Raw genomic sequence first — 16,918 nt, forward strand, 5'->3', positions numbered from 1 at the left:
CTATCACTAGCAACCTATGCTGATCTTAAAAAGTAATCGGATCAGATGGTCAGGCTCGGTAACTTGGTTGATGGCGAATTAACATATCCCGACGGTGTGGGTCGCTCGGGTGGTCAGGCTCGCTGACTTGGTTGAAGCATGTCATCGATCCCAATTGCGTGGATCGATGCTCATGATATCAATCACTGGATTGTCTGGTCCAGACTCGATTATTTACAGACCGCCGTCATATAGCTGGAATATTGCTGAGTGCGGCGTAAAACACCAACCAAACCAACCAACCGTGTAGGTCGCAGCTCATGATATATAATATTGATGAGTGTGGCGTTAAACACAAACTAGGCACATGTTCTGCCCCGGAACACAAAATGGGGTTTCTTTCGGGAGAATGTTTCCCTGCCTGTTTTCCGTCAAAATTACCCTCTGTAAAACAGGTTGACCAGTGTTTCGTTATCTCATCACTGATGGCTTCTTATCCAGGTACACCTATGGCAAGCCGGTAAAGGGAACGATCAACTTGGAGGCCAAGTTGGAGCGATACTACCGGCCCTGGAACTACCACGGAGCGGAGCCCATGATCACGAAGACAATGGCTGTGAGTTACTTATGTTTGTTCGTTTGTTGTTTAACGCCACACTCAGCAATATATCTATATGACGGCGATCTGTAAGTAATCGAGTCTGGACCAGACAATCAAGTGACTGATATCATGAGCATCGATCCAAGCAATTGGGATACGATGACATGAATCAGCCAAGTCAGCGAGCCTGACTACCCGAACCCGTTAGTTGCTTCTTACGACAAGCATAGTCGCCTTTTAGGGAAAGCATAGGTTGCTGAAGACCTATTGTACCCCAGATCTTCACGGGTCGACTTATGTACATGGTAGTGGCAATTAGTAGTGATAGCAACAATAATATGAACAGTTGCAGTAGCAGTAGTAGCAGTAGTAGCAACGGCCTCAGTTATAGAGGTAGTCGTCGTAGTTGTAGACGTAGTCCACGTAGATGAAGTCCTAGCCTTCATAGTAGTTGTTGCTGTAGTAGAATTAGAAGTGGTCGTTGTTGCCGGAGTATTCGTATTCGTAGTAGTATTCATTCTCCTCCCAGTACACGTCGAAGAAGTAAATTCAGAAGTAGTTTAAGCGTATTGGTCGTACTAGTAGATGCGTATTGTCGTAGTAGTAGTACATGCGTATTGTCCGTAGTAGTGGTAGTAGTAGTAGTAGTAGTAGTAGTAGTAGTACATGATCTGTGGTCGTAGTAGCAGTACATGCATATATTGGTCGTAGTACTAGTATATGCGTATTGATCGTATAAGAAGTACATGCGTGTTGGGCGTTGTAGTAGTAGTACATGCGTATTGGTCGTAGTAGTAGCACATGTGTGTTGCTTGTAATAGTAGCACATGTGTGTTGCTCGTAATAGTAGCACATGTGTGTTGCTCGTAATAGTAGTACATGTGTGTTGGTCGCAGTAATAGCATATGCGTATTGGTCGTAGTAGTAGCACATGTGTGTTGCTCGTAATAGTAGCACATGTGTGTTGCTCGTAATAGTAGCACATGTGTGTTGCTCGTAATAGTAGTACATGCGTGTTGGTCGCATGAATGGCGCATGCGTATTGGTCGTTGAAGTGGTACAGGGTTTTGGTCGTAGTAGAAGTAGTACATGCGTATTGGTTTTAGAAATGGTACATGCGTATTGGTCGTTGTAGTAATGCATGCGTATTGTCTAAGGATTGGTATATACGTATTGGTCTTAGTAATAGTACATGCGTATTGGTCCATGTCGTAGTCCATGCGTATTGGTCGTAGTAGTAGTACATGCGTATTGGTCGTAGAAGTCTTCAACGTGTTTTAAGTCGTTGATGTAGTTGGAACAGTAAATGACAGAGGTATTGTAGGTGTAGTAGGGACATATGTAGTAGCTGCAGCTGTAGCAAATAGTGTTTCGGGTTGAATCCTTGGCTATTTGCTTCCTTCCCTTTTTATCGCTACTATATCGACATGTGATGCATTTTTCCAGATTGATGGCGAGAGCAAGGTGACGCTATCCCTTGCTGACATGAAGAAGGTGTTCCCTAATGGCCTGAATAACCAAAAGATCGAGGTGACCGCCAATGTGACGGAGGGCTTGACTGGTATAATACTGAATGGATCCAGCACGGTCAAGATCTACCAGTACGCAACCAAACTGTCCTTCGCCCCGTCGGACCCCAAGACTTTCAAGCCGGGTCTCAAATACATCGCCTATGTGAGTTGAAACAGTCCGCTTCACAGAACAAAACTACTGTTAAATTAAGTAAGACTAGTTCTATGGATGAACAACTTCTTTATTACAATTAGTGCGACGTTTCGGTGTAGATCCTAACACCTTTATCAAGCAAGTGATGGATAGTGCTAAACAACACCGAAACACCGAAACGTCCAACTAATTGTAATAAAGAAGTTGTTCATCCATAGAACTTGTCTTACTTCATCACACCAACTTCTAAATGCCACTTAAAGAAGTTATACTGTTAAATTGTCACGTAAAAAAACTAAATGATTAACACAATGATCTTTTCTTAAATTAACTGATTTTATGGAAGCTGCTGTTGATTTGTAAGATGTCCCTTTCCAAATGTCACTTCTTCACTTATGACGTATATTATGTTCTGAAAGGGTTGCTGACACTGAGTCATAATTACATTCATTGGTCATCATCGTTGTGTTTCCGCAGCTGCAAGTCCAGCAACAAGACGGTCGCCCAGTCCAGACAAGCACCCAGCGGGTGACCGTGAGCACAAGAGTGACCAGTCAGATCAAACAGACGACCACTCCCGCCTTCTACTACCCCAGAACGACTTCCTACACCATCCCGGACCAAACTTTCTCAGTCCCAGACACAGGGCTTGTGCCCATTGAAGTCCACATCCCCGCCAATGCTAGCAGCGTCAGTCTTACAGTAAGTACAACCAGTATGTAGTTAACCAGACCTAGAGGCGATGCAGTAGCGTGTTGTCAGGTTACGGTAGTGAGTGAGAGTGAGAGAGTGAGAGAGTGAGTTGGGTTTAACAGTATTCCAGTTATATCGCGGCGTGTCAGCTTAATTTGGGAGGAAAGCCCGAAGTGATGCAGGTCTCAGACGTTTACCACTTCGGTGAAACCCACGAGCACGGCTATGGTGCTGACAAACCTAGAAACATAATCGGGGCGAACTGGGATTCGAACCCACAATCATAGGTTTCTGGCGTGCCCAAGGAACGCAACTCTGCACAGCGAATCGCGGCGCCTTAGACGACTGGGCCACCTGTGCCACCCAGGTTACAGTAACATGCAGCTACAGACAAGTTCAATGCCATTATAATCATATATTTGCCCCGATTCTTTCCATCAAGATATGCCAAGCCGTAGAAAGCAGAAAATCACATTAAATACACCTTTATTGACCGCCCAATTCAAACAAAGGATCTCATCACTCAGCTTTCTAAATCGATACGGCTGCTCTAATTCGTATCTTGTCACCGTTTGACTACATGTTGTCAGTCGCAGTTTCTGCTTGGTAGATTGATTTACCACCCATTGTCTCTATTTTCTAAAAGCTCGGAACAAATGAAAACCCTCAGAACAAAAACAACCTTCTTTTTGTCAATTTGGAACTGCCCTTTTACGCTCATTTTCGAGATACAAAAAGCACATATACTGATCCGAATGCTTCGTTAGTACCTAGAATGAAAGTTTATTTGAAAGATCTCCCGACGTGACCCCCTATGTCAGATCTTAAGGCAGAGGGGTATCAAATCGGAGTAGAAAATATTTTAATGATATTAAGATTCATATTGGTTGTCCATCAGAAAATGATTCTAAATGAAAAATACAAAAACCGCGTATTCAATCACACTTTTCCTTTCGATATAATTTGTAATAGTTCTCCTTCAAGAATTCGTCCGACAAAGACATATCTATGGTCTTGGTTGTAGGTAAAGTATGGCAAGGTTTCCTCCAGCAAGTCCATCGAGAAGAGCTACTCACCGAGTGACAACTACATCCAGCTGCTCCTGAAATCGCAACAACTTTCAGTAAGTATCTCAGGTCTCTGTGAATGTTTTGTTTGTTTGTTGCTTAACGCCATGATCAGCAATATATATATGACGGCGGACTGTAAATAATCCAGTCTGGACCTGACAATCCAGTGATTGATATTTCGAACAACGATCCACGCAATTAGAATACGATGACATGCATCTACCAAGTCAGCGAACCTGACCACCCGATCCCGTTAATCGCCTCTTACGACAAGCATAGTCACCTTTTACGGCAATCATGGGATCCATTCATGTTAGTCTCACCACTAATTTGGTCGGCGTTTATATTTTATGTGAGTTCACAGACGTATGTACTTTTATAGAGGTGTCGGGGGGCGCAATGTAGGAACGTGGCAGATTGCGTCGAAAACAAAAGTAGACGTCAAATGATATTTGAATGAATCGTAATGACAGAATTTGTTTGTGTTTTACAGGCCGGAAGCAATGTGAATTTCGACGTCAAGGTTACCGAATCCATCAGTGAGCTGTTCTACCAGGTAGGTTGTGTACAACACAAATAGATACTTTAGTATCTCAGATTAAAACAGAAAGTGAGATTGAAGCGTTCATGTTGGTCATACGTGCCTGCTCCTCTTGTCCAGATGCTAACTTTACCTGATATTCATTCCAGGTAATGTCTCGTGGTTCCATCGTGGCCACTGGCTACATCGACAAAGCAAACCTCGCATCATTTTCCATCCCGGTTACATCCAAGATGGCGCCTAATGCCCGGATCATTGTGTATTACGTCAGGAAAGATGGAGAGATTGTCACCGACAGCGTCAGCTTCGATGTGGATGGCGCGTTTGAGAACAAGGTAAGCACTGCAATAGTCCGATATTAAGTTGAATATTATGAGTTTATCGGGATAAGGCTACTTTGGGACTGATCATACTTCTGCAAAACCAAATATTTTTTAATTAAAATTATGAGCCTGAATATGGTTTTAGGAAAAACACCTTGCAACAATGGCACTTTTGTGGCAGACAATTTAATCCATGGACTGAAGCATATTTGCTTTTTTCGATAAAATCCAAGCCCCCACCTCCCCCAATATCAAATGATCGGTCCCTTACAGTGTAAAAGAGCTGTAGATGTCATTACTATTACTTTCAGCCTGACTATGGCCACTCAGCGTCACTCAGTTGTATTTTTGACTCCAGGTGTCTATCTCTATGGACAAGACAACTGCCCAGCCTGGTGACAGTGTCAATGTACAGGTCACCGCTGACCCCCAGTCCCTGGTCAACCTCCTGGCCGTAGACCAGAGCGTCCTCCTCCTCAAGTCCGGAAATGACATCACGCAGTCTGAGGTAGGTCAAGGTCCTATAAAGTCTGGTGACGACACGACACTGTCTGAGATAGGTCTAGGTCCTACAATGTCTGATGCCGACATGACACGGTCTGGGATAGGTCAAGGTCCTACAATGTCTGATGCCGACATGACACACATATTCTGGGGTAGGTCAAGGAAACACAGGTGTTATTGCCACCATGACGTACACAAGTTCAGAAGGACAAGGAATAGCAACGTGTTTCTGGTGGCGGCATGACTCGCACAATACAAGGTAGGTCAAGGTGAAATTAGGCTTTGAGTTGATTCACACATTCCCAGGTTGTTCACTGTGCGGCCAAGTGTTACCCGGCACAAAAAAAGCAAATTCTACAGTCTTACCACTGACACATTTCATCTTGAAGCACTATTTTTATGATCCGTTTGATCACAGGTTATCAGTGAACTGAAGTCATACGACACTATCAAGAGTGTAGGTGGAGGAGGATTTGGAGGCCCCATTCCTCTGGGTGCTGTTGCTCGCCGGAAGAGGATGGTCCTACCCTGGGGAGGCTGGTGGGGATTCCCCACCTACTATGGCGGAAGTGACGCCAACCAGATCTTCCAGGTATGTAACCGTTAGGCAACACCACAGGCTGTTAGCTGTCGCTTTTCACGCGAACACAAATCGGAAGGGAATGTTGTTTTCCTTTTCTTCGTTCCTCTCGTCAAAAATATATATATTATTTTAAGTATAATCAGTATTACTCCGAGGTTGACTGCGTTTGATAAACACATTTGAGAACATTGACTTTAAACATTGCCTGAGTTCTAGCGTAGTTGACTTCAATGGATACGTTTTCCATTGGTATTTCTTAATTGTGTTTATCTGTACTGGTAGAAAAAGTGAATTGTTATATTGATGCATTTACTCTATACGTAGCTGTACATAGAAGTCGGGATTTTCTTGTCTCACACATTTTCCAGTTATTGAGGCAGTTAAATATTACAATGACTAAAAGGCTCAGTCTATACTGTGCGTTCTCTACGTGTTTCGAAGCTACAAAATAATATTACCATGACTAGAAATATACATATTTTATTCCAGAACTCCGGGGTGGCTGTGATGACTGATGCTCTTGTGTACAAATACGTCAAGCCCTACTGTAAGTTAAAAATTTTATATATAAAAATATGTCATATAACATACATATATAAAACAACATTCAATACAAAACCATTATTCATCTTAATGCCAAATAAAAGTTAATTATCATCTAATCGACGGAATCACCACATCACTTATCCATCAATAACAGAAATGTCGAAGTTTCGATTCCGAATAAAACATTAACAAAAGACACACACACACACACACACACACACACACACACACACACACACACACACACACAAGCTGGATGTCCAGAAAACCAGCGTTTGGTTCCTCCTTCCAGCGAATATGTTCTATGCAGTAGCTGAACAAATGTGTCTCCGAGGCACCCCAATTATAGACGAGATCTCACCACGATGCCCCTCACTGAGTATCACAAAACCCCTAATTGCAATAAACCATATAATCTATTTACGCCGGGCATTTGTTCCCATTAATAATTGGTTATGGGTGACGTCAGATCCGGTGCGGTATTACGAGAAGGGAATGGCTGGCCCGCTTCCCGGAGGAGTGGCTCATCAAACAGCTGCTCTGAAGGAAGTTGAGAAAATTCGGTCTGATTTCCCTGAAACTTGGCTGTGGACCAACAAGACCAGCGGGTAGTTACAGAAGGAATATATACCCCATTATATCCCTGTCTCCCCTGGAGTTGTGCTGCTGCGCTTCATTTGCTCCTGTCATAACTGTGTGCATTCCTGAAACAGACTCTAAAACCAGGGAATGATCTTGTGGCCCTTGTGTTAATCTTTGTTCCCGAAAACATGGCCACATGCATTAATTTTGTGAACTGACAGACTCTTAGTCTTACCTTAGCGTTTTGCCCTCACGCCTGCTAGGATAAAACGACTTGACCATAAGTTAACTGCTTTGATCAGGGAAGATTAGAAGCATTGCATCCTAACAGTGAAACTGAATGAGTGATCGCCATGGCTATGATCTTTACCTTACCAGGACACGGTCTGTTGACAAAGTTAAACGTTTATTTTGTTGGACATATTTGGTTCGAAATTAAATATGTTAATTGGGGAAACGTCAAGAGACGTCGCCTGAGTATAAACCTTTTGGTCTTATGTCTGAAACATTGTCGACATGATTTGTATCACCCCTACACCTACTCCATCTCCCCATGGGGTCCCGGAGAGGAGTGTGTCACCAGGACCCCATTGCCTGTCTTAAGAGGCGACCGAATTGGCTACCAGAGAAGATCCGGGTTAGAATTGATCTTCAGCAACCCATGCTTGTCGTAAGGTCCGACTAACGGGATCGGATGTCAGGCTCGCTAACTTGGTTGATGCATGTCAACGTATCCCATTTGCGGAGATCGATGCTCATGATTTCAATCACTGGATTGTATGGTCCAAACTCGATTATTAACAGACCGCCGTCATATAGCTGGAATATTGCTGAATGCGGCGTTAAACAAAAAACAAACAGACTTCAGTCCAAAAGATTATGTAGCATCCTTAACATTCATTATTGAGCATGCCTTAAAATACAGCATCACAACAAGTTATAAGATCTACATTGATGTTTTTTGGATATTTTGTATAAAGACCCTTTTGGTAATTGAGGCATGACATCATGGCGTGCTAACATAAACATTTTACTTCCATTAACTATTTTGGCTTTCTATTGAAGTATACACAATAGATAAGGCCGTATTGGAATCAGTACATGTCCTTAAGGGAATACAGGCTCCTGAAACTTTGAAAGAAGTTGAGAAAGTTCGTACTGACTTCCCAGAGACATGGTTGTGGATGAACACAACTGCTGGGTAACTAGATAAAGACACACAGTAGTTATAGCTGCTTCTTGTGCATTTTCTACCTGTGTACCACGCCCCCCTGACTCACTAGGTTCACCTTAGAACCTCATATTGGATCATAAAGTCATATATATATGACCATAATGTTATGTCAAAGGATGTGTTAGAGCATTAAAAAAATAAATTCAGACTATAAATAAAATATAAAAAATAAAAATAAAAAAAATAATAAATAAATAAATACACAAGACGAGTTGCGCAAAAACATTGTATCCGTGTTCACATTGAGAATTTCTTCACATGATCTCAATATTTGATATGTACTTAGATTGGTATCGCGTGTGAACTCGGCCTACATCTTCTCACCCCACAGTAGAAATACACACATCGGAATCCACAGTTCTCTTAACCGAACACAGTGTAAACATTATGTCCCGTTAGGCAGACTTAATTAAAGGCACGCTGCCTTTTAATAAACTGAAAAGGTACTAAGCACAAGAAAGTGGATACACTTGCCTATAGCTAGAAGAGGGAGTGAATATTTTACTTTTGATATGTATCAGTGTCATGGTTTAATGACTTTCATAGACAAATTGTTTACACTTTACAAATAATAACACACATTTTAATTCTTTTTAATATATTAACCTAAAAATATTTAAATGTGTAGATACATGTGATAATTCAGATATTGCTCTCCGAAGGATATTATTAAAAATAGCATACTATATACGACAAATTAGATTGACAAGACGTTAAAGGATAAACACAAATATTTTAGACACCAGTAATATGTAGCCATTGGGTTAAACGTCATCATCTATAGCATCGTCTGAGGTGCCGCAATTCGCTGTGTAGTGTTGCGTCCTTTGGGAACGCCAGAAATCTATTGTCGTGGGTCGACTCCCGGTTCGCCCCGATTTTTGTTTCTGGGTCAGGACCATACCCGTGTTCGTGGGTTTCACAAGTGTGGTGAACGTCTAAGGCCTGCATAATTTCATGCTGAGACACCGTTATATAGCTGGAATGCTGTTCAAAGCGGTGTTAATCCTCACTCACTCACTCACTCACGCATGCACGCACGCACGCACGCACCCACCCACCCACCCACCCACTCACTCACTCACTCACTCACTCACTCACTCACTCACTCACTCACTCACTCACTCACCCACTCACTCACTCACTCACTCACTCACTCACGCACGCACTCACCCACCCACCCACCCACCCACCCACACACTCACTCACTCACTCAATCGTTGTAGCTCCCCCTATATTTGAATCGATGCTCGGAGGTATGCCCGGTATGGCGCACCACCAGGTGGGGCTGCCAACACAAAATATGAAAGAGGTAGAAAGAATACGAAGTGACTTCCCAGAGACCTGGCTATGGACAAACCTTACCACGAGGTATTACCTGGTAGCTATGTGTTGCATGTGCTATACCCCCTGCCCTTCTTTCACTGTCTCGCTAGTTGCAAGTTAAGGAGATAATAGTCACAACAACAACAACAACAATAATCATAATAATAATGATAATTTTGTCTTCAACTGGTGTAGGCTATATGCCCCTTCTATTTTACAGAGTATACAGTGACAGAATATGAATATACAATATATAGGTAATACATGCATATAGGTAATTTAAATAAGTCTCAACCGCATTGTTAAAATGTTTTAAATAGTGCATACGGGATACACAAGTTGAATTTATCAACAAATAAACGTATGTGAGGAAGATTATGAAAACATGTATGGGGTATATACGTACATATCATATGAACAAAGCGACATGATATTTATCGAAGGGGACCGCCTCAATGGTCTAGTGGGAGAGCGGACGGTCCGTTGTTCGATCCCCGGCCGTATCATACCAAAATACGTTAAAAGGTGGTACTTGTTGTTACCCTGCCTGGTGATCGGCATTAAGGGATAAACAAGGACTGGTCGGCTCGGAGTCGGTAAACTGTGTCTGGATGGGGTGTTCATAACTGCGCATGGTATCTCAGTAGGCTCGCACTATAAATTTGTCCGGACTAGTACAAGCAGTCACACACACGCGCATGCACGTCGCTATATAAGTGCAACAATCGTGGATGTGACGTTAAACCCCATGCCACCTCACCTACTTGGCCCTGGTTACGTAGTCTTTTTTATCATTCTAATGCAAAATTAACAACTGAAAAAAAAATTGAACTTAATCGTACGATTGCGTGCCAATTTTGCCATAGGATTGTGTGCCACGATTTGAAACGAAGTATTAATTCAGACATCGATTGCTTATAGATTGCAGTTTGACAATTACTGTATATAAAACCAGTACAAAAAGAATGTGTTTAACTTTTAATGCCCAGTTGGTCTCAACTACATTGTATAACATTGATTATACATTTCTTAACAAAACGTTATGCTTGCATACTGATCATTTTACACACAGTGAATGTATGCGTCATGTAAACTGTCATTTTAGATCCATTATATACACTTAAATATGGCAGCATATATGAATTTTTTTTATTGTGATTTAAGTCATTCGATCGACTGAAAGTGACAACGTTCACGTCCTTTATAGACTGTTGTACAATAATATATTATGCCTAAGTTTTAATCCAACAACCACCTTCACGCCCCAGTCCAATTTCAAGTCACACGGAAATTGTCATTCATTTCTATACACATCAGTTGAATTAAACAGAATGGTAAATAGTGCGATGAAACCTGTCTGCTCCAGGGCTTATGCATATGCCTTGAATGATTAATGGGATGGGATTTGATGCAGGAACAGGAGGCGGGGTCGATACATACCACGCACCACTCCAGGAAGTGGAGAAAATACGCAGTTACTTTCCAGAAACATGGCTTTGGACGAACTCTTCTACTGGGTATTTGTCAACCGACAAGTTACATTCCCCGTCAATTCGGCTTGTCTTTCCCAAATAATATTTTCTTTCTTCTCGATATAATTCATTAACTTCCGTGCAAGGGAAAGTTCCTGCGTGCAAAGAGTACATGTCAGGCCCTTTGGAAAATAGGAATTAAACAGAACTGTCTGAGAATACTGGTCATGTAATATTACTTTGACTATAATATGACTATAACCGGCATTCGTCCTGGAAACGACTGAGTAGTATTGGACGTCACGTTAAGTACTCTTATCTGGTTTATCAAGAGTTTGTCGGGGTGGGACTTACACATCAAGCAAGTGAATCGAAAACAGATCTTTGGCGTGACGAACGAAGGCCTTAATCATTAGGCCATCACGATCATTGAAACCGTCGAAAATAGCATACCTCCCCAAACACCAATTTATATGTTGTGTTCATCAGTCATGTTGTCCATGTGTTATTGCCGACCGTTATTCTGAAGCACGCCACCAAATAACCGGTATACCACTGCAAACACGAAAAAGTCGTTTTTTCCGTATATGGACATTGGACGGAAAAACGACTAAAAATTCATTAAAATTGATTAATGGGTGAGCGTCTAGAAAGTGTACGGAAAAACGTCGAGTTTTTCAAGCGTCAGATTCTCGATGGAAAAACGATGGTTAGAAAGCGTCCAAATAACGTCGTTTTCCGTCCAATGCCCATATACGGAAAAAACGACGTTTTCGTGTTTGCAGTGTACTGTTGAAAGCAGCATCTAACACAATTCATTAACTCTTTCCCCCCAAACATAGGTTAGACCACTTTAGAGTTAGCTTTGGAAACCGTTATCTTGCCTCTTGCAATATCAACAACCATGATACATTTCAAATTCTTGACATTTTTTAATTTTATAAAGGGTATTATTTCGAATAAGAGTAAATCAGTATATTTAATAATTTACGAGACGAAGCCAGCGTGATTGAAATATGTATGTGCCAATATTAGCCTAATATGCGCATACCAGAAAATATGTTTTAATTGGAAAACCATTTCGCCAGGAATAAAGATACATTCTTAGGCCTAAACAAACGTTTGATATACCGATAGTGTTAGAGAAATTAAGTAAACAGGTTGGGTTGAAGATTATAGGAAAGCAACGATTTTCGATTTTTGTGCTTTCCTTACCAGTACCTCAAGTCACCACCAAACTTAAATCGCGAATATATACAGTAAAACACTAGAACTTCTAGGCAACATTAGACAAAGTACGAATACTCACATGATCACTACCATAGTGAAGCATTCAGTCGAAAAATCTTTGTATCTTTGTTTGTATTGGCCAGAATTGTTCGTTTTGGATACCTTATTGGGGTTTGATATTATACGTTGGGTTTTTGTGCCAATAGATAATATCAACGACAAGCAAGTATGCCAATGTTTACTCCAATTACTAAATCCGACACCCCCAGGACCAACACACACACACACGCCTTCACAAACCATACACTAGCTCCAATGACTTCAAGTCACACGAATTCATTTAATAAAAAGTCAGTTAAGCAGAACAGAAAAAACAACTAGATAGTCATGATATTGACAGACAACAACCTTACCGCAAATCAAGCTAACAAATGTTATTATACACATAGTGACATATGTTATCTGGTCAATTGTATGATGAACCCTGTCTGATGCTGCAGTGCCTCTTTACTACCCCATGGCCATGGCTGGAGGGGTGGGGGCAGGTATGGTTAATGGGATGGGAACTGGTACAGGAACAGGAACAGGAGGCGGGGTCGATACACACCACGCACCACTCCAGGAAGTGGAGAAAATACGCAGTGACTTCCCGGAAACATGGCTTTGGACCAACTCTTCTACTGGGTATTTGTCAAAGGAATTACATTGCTCGCCAATTCTGCTTGTCTGTCCCATCTATATCTGTCCTTTCTTCGTCATATAATTGATAAGCTGATTGATTCTAAGCTGGCAAAGAAGTGTCAAGGGAAAGTCTGTGTCCAAAGATGTGAGCTCATTTTGTTCTTGTTAAAAAGAGTTGGCAACTATTGACGATTTTGCACTTTGCTACAGTGTGGGACTGCTGTAGCTATACGCCAAAGTCGCCACTTAACATAAATCACGAATACATATTGCAACAATAGACAAACATTTCTAAGAAGCCTGGCATTAAACAAAGTCCTAAATTATGAATAACCATATGAACACTACATGTGTGAAAAGACCCGTGAAGATCCGGGATAGAACAGGTCTTCAGCAACCCATGCTTGCCGTCAAAGCCGACTATGTTTGTCGTAGAATGCGACTAACGGGATCGGGTGGTCAGGGTCGCTGACTTGGTTGATGCATGTCATCGTATCCTAATTGCGTGGATCGATGCTCGTGATTGTCTGGTCCAGACTCGATAATTTACAGACTGCCGTCATATAGCTTGAATATTGCTGAGTGCGGCGTTAAACAACAAATAAAACAAACAAAACAAGCGTGAAGCTGTCGGTCAACAACTCTGTATATCCTTTATTATACTGGTCAGGATTGTCAGTGTCGTAAAATTGCTGACAACATGTCAGTACTGGAATATCAACGCTAACAAAATCCCAAATCAATATTATCATTAATATACATACACTTGTATCATTTTTAATCACACAAAGACATCTATAAATGCTCTGCAATGGTGCTGAGTGTTTGACACAAACTAACCGAGTCATGTAACCTTGTTGTGTCTGCTGATGAAGCTATGGCTTCATCTAAATGAATATATTTAAATGAATAATAAACTTTATCCCTAAAAGCGAAACATAAACCACGTTAAACCTTGTTTTCGTTTTTAGGCTAATCAGCCCCAAATATACTGTAAATTGACATTTTCTCACATGTGAAAATGAAGAAGTCTTTATATGTAATGCTCTAATTTTCTGGCATCATGACAACACAGGAATGATGAAAGGATGTTTGGATGCTATATTTCTTGTTGTATTGTCAGATACTCAAGTGGTCTGGCTTGCTGACTTGGTTGACGTATGATGTATGACGTATGACAGATTAACTACATGTATAGTAATATGAAGAATCTTAAAACTTCTTTTGAGTAGTATACTTCACCATTCCTTCCACTTCAAGTAACGTATTTCTACATGTTGTAAAGTTCCAGTGATGCGCCCTATGTTTATGGCGAGAAGACACTTTGCACCTATGGCCATGTCTGCTGAGTTATCACCTGTTATAATGGCCAAGAGCTCTACAATCAGCAGATCAGCACCAAAATTAGCAGAAGTTGAGAGAACAAGAGTTAACTTTCCAGAGACCTGGATGTGGACCAATACCACTATTGGGTAATTCAAAATGTCTTATTACGGACCTAACCCATTCTACTTGTGGTCCAAGGTTTGGAACAGAGCTAACACATTAACCCTTCTCGGATATTAACCTATATGAGGAGGCACGTCAACATAACCTACCGACTTCTTGACATACCGACTTTATATTGGTTGTAGAAACTAACTTCTGTTCTCTTGGGATGGTTCTTTTCAGATTCCAGTTCCTACTAATCTTTTCGTTCTTGTAACATGATTACATGTCCAAAGGATACTAACATCCATCCTTACATTCAGCGAGACGCCGTTCAAACTGACTCTGGAGTTTTGATAATGCCTTTAGGCTTCCACAGAATGAGATGGCAACCGGATCAACCAGTGTGAACAGCGAAGTACTGGTGGAGGTGGATCACCTCCGTCAGTGGTTCCCAGAGTCCTGGTGTGGTTGGACACATCGACTAGCTACACTCGCCACACTGACCAGATCAGTTGTAACATTTGGGATATGTACTCTCTCGTGCTCTGCATGACATCAGCACAGAGCGTGTTGATGTATTACTGTCGTTAGTTTATTGGTTTAGATATTCATGGCAGTTTGGTCTAAGCATGCCTTGTATTAGCAATTATTCAACATTGATTGTGATTGGTATAGATGTAAATGAGAGGGTTGTGTGTTGTGTTATCTCCCATAAGAATCAGGTTCTGTTGACAACATGACGGCTGCCTCTCTGCCATGTGCCAGGGGAATACTACGTTCAATTGCCATCGGTGGCATGTTTGAATGTGTGATGGATTATGAATCAGGAAGGATATGTGTATCCAACTGAGGTAATATATGTTTGAATGTTCAGCAATATAAATATGTTTCACTCCTCAACATTGCAACATCGTTGTCAAAATCTGACATTCATTCGTTTTTAGATCCCTGCATTTTTTGTGACATACTGGCACATGGTCCAATGCCGCCCCAAACAGGATCTGTCTTAGGATCAGGAGTTGCCATACCTCAGGTATTGGGTGGTACTGGGGCGTTGAAGGAGGTAGAACACATCAGAAGTGCATTTCCTGAAACTTGGCTCTGGCAGAATCAGACTACCAGGTACTTTGTTCTCATCTGATCAATGTGCTTCTCATCTGCCCTGCACCAATGTCTGCAGCATTCTTTGCCTGGCTATCGTGTTTACCTCGCGTCCAAACGAATCACCCTAGAAGATGCAGTGGCCAATCCTGTGGCGTCCAAGAAAGTACAACAGATCCGAAGCACATTTCCTGAAACATGTCAGCGCGTTATTCCTGATCAGTGTTCTTGTAATTGATATCTTGTCTGTCTTGCAACACATTTAGATCTGCTTCCGTGGTCTAGTGGTAGAGCGGAAGGTCCGGAGTTCAATTCCTGGCCGCGTCATACCAAAAGACGTTAAAAGATGGTACTTGTTGTTATCCTGTCTGGCGCTCGGCATTAAGGGGCTAAAGCAAGGACTGGTCGGCTCGGTGTCAGTATACTGTGTCTGAGTTGGGTATTCATGTTAAACTGCGGCACGGTATCTCAGTTAACTAGCACTATAAATCGGCATCAGTCCGGACTAGTACAAGCAGCCATACACACACACACACGTACATGCACGTCGCTATATATGTGCAATAATATTGGACGCGACGTTAAACTCAATTTCACCCCACCTCACCTTTTATTTCTCGCCAATTCTGCTTGTCTGTCCCAAAGTTTCTTTCATTTTTCGAATGGAATTGATAAACTAGACTCTGCTAGTAAATTATTGTTTTTAGGGAGAATTCTGGGCCATTCGGAAAATATGAATTAAAAGAGCTGTCTGACAAGAAAGGTGATGTACATTGTAATATTATGTATTGAATATATTGACTTGTAATTCGCGCAAACCTGCATTACATACAGTGCATTTCTCACGTGTATCATGAAGGAACTTTACAAAATGAGCCAGGGAGGTCTTACCTGGGTCATCGACGTGACGAACGAAAGCCACAATCATTAGACCACCCCACCGCCAAACGGTGATTGGCAAGAATGATTTACCAAACACCAATATATTATATTTGTGTTCATCAACCATTATTGGTAGGCATTATTGCCCACTATTATTTGGATACTATATTTATATTATAATATGTTAATTTGGAAAACCACTTGGTCAGGAATTTAAATATATATTGTTAAGACTTAAACAAACGCCTGATATCCCAAAAGGGGAAGAGTAATTAAGTTAACCAGAGGTAAATAAGATTTGAGAGTTTAGGAAAGCTTCAGCTACTGCGATTTTGCACTTTGTTAGCTACTTTTGTGGCCCTACATCAGAGCCATCATCCCCAAATCCAACAACCATCCACACATCCAAGCCCAAATGTCTTCAAGTCCCTTGAAATTTACAATTCATTTCATTATACGTCAGTCGAGTAGAAC

The 16,918-nt window shown here is 41.5% G+C and overlaps 1 protein-coding gene across 8 annotated transcripts in view; it reads left to right on the forward strand.

The window, feature by feature from the left end:
* LOC125371719 (CD109 antigen-like) overlaps positions 1-16,918 on the forward strand; it is a 44,768-nt gene that overhangs the window by 10,738 nt on the left and 17,112 nt on the right. For 2 of the 8 annotated variants that reach the window (XM_048387553.1, XM_048387556.1), the window contains exons 10-18: positions 481-595; positions 2,027-2,254; positions 2,723-2,947; positions 3,963-4,061; positions 4,502-4,564; positions 4,699-4,884; positions 5,231-5,380; positions 5,795-5,968; positions 6,449-6,506. In XM_048387553.1, the coding sequence (XP_048243510.1) occupies positions 481-595; positions 2,027-2,254; positions 2,723-2,947; positions 3,963-4,061; positions 4,502-4,564; positions 4,699-4,884; positions 5,231-5,380; positions 5,795-5,968; positions 6,449-6,506 (1,298 nt within the window). Of the gene's footprint in view, positions 1-480; positions 596-2,026; positions 2,255-2,722; positions 2,948-3,962; positions 4,062-4,501; positions 4,565-4,698; positions 4,885-5,230; positions 5,381-5,794; positions 5,969-6,448; positions 6,507-6,974; positions 7,114-8,152; positions 8,289-9,547; positions 9,693-12,849; positions 13,034-14,315; positions 14,503-15,405; positions 15,584-16,918 lie in introns of all 8 variants that reach the window. The other 6 variants (XM_048387559.1, XM_048387560.1, XM_048387558.1 and 3 more) reach the window with 6 other exon arrangements.

This window comes from Haliotis rufescens, unplaced genomic scaffold (assembly GCF_023055435.1).
Source record: "Haliotis rufescens isolate VD_foot unplaced genomic scaffold, xgHalRufe1.0.p SCAF_7, whole genome shotgun sequence".
NCBI lineage: Eukaryota > Metazoa > Mollusca > Gastropoda > Lepetellida > Haliotidae > Haliotis > Haliotis rufescens.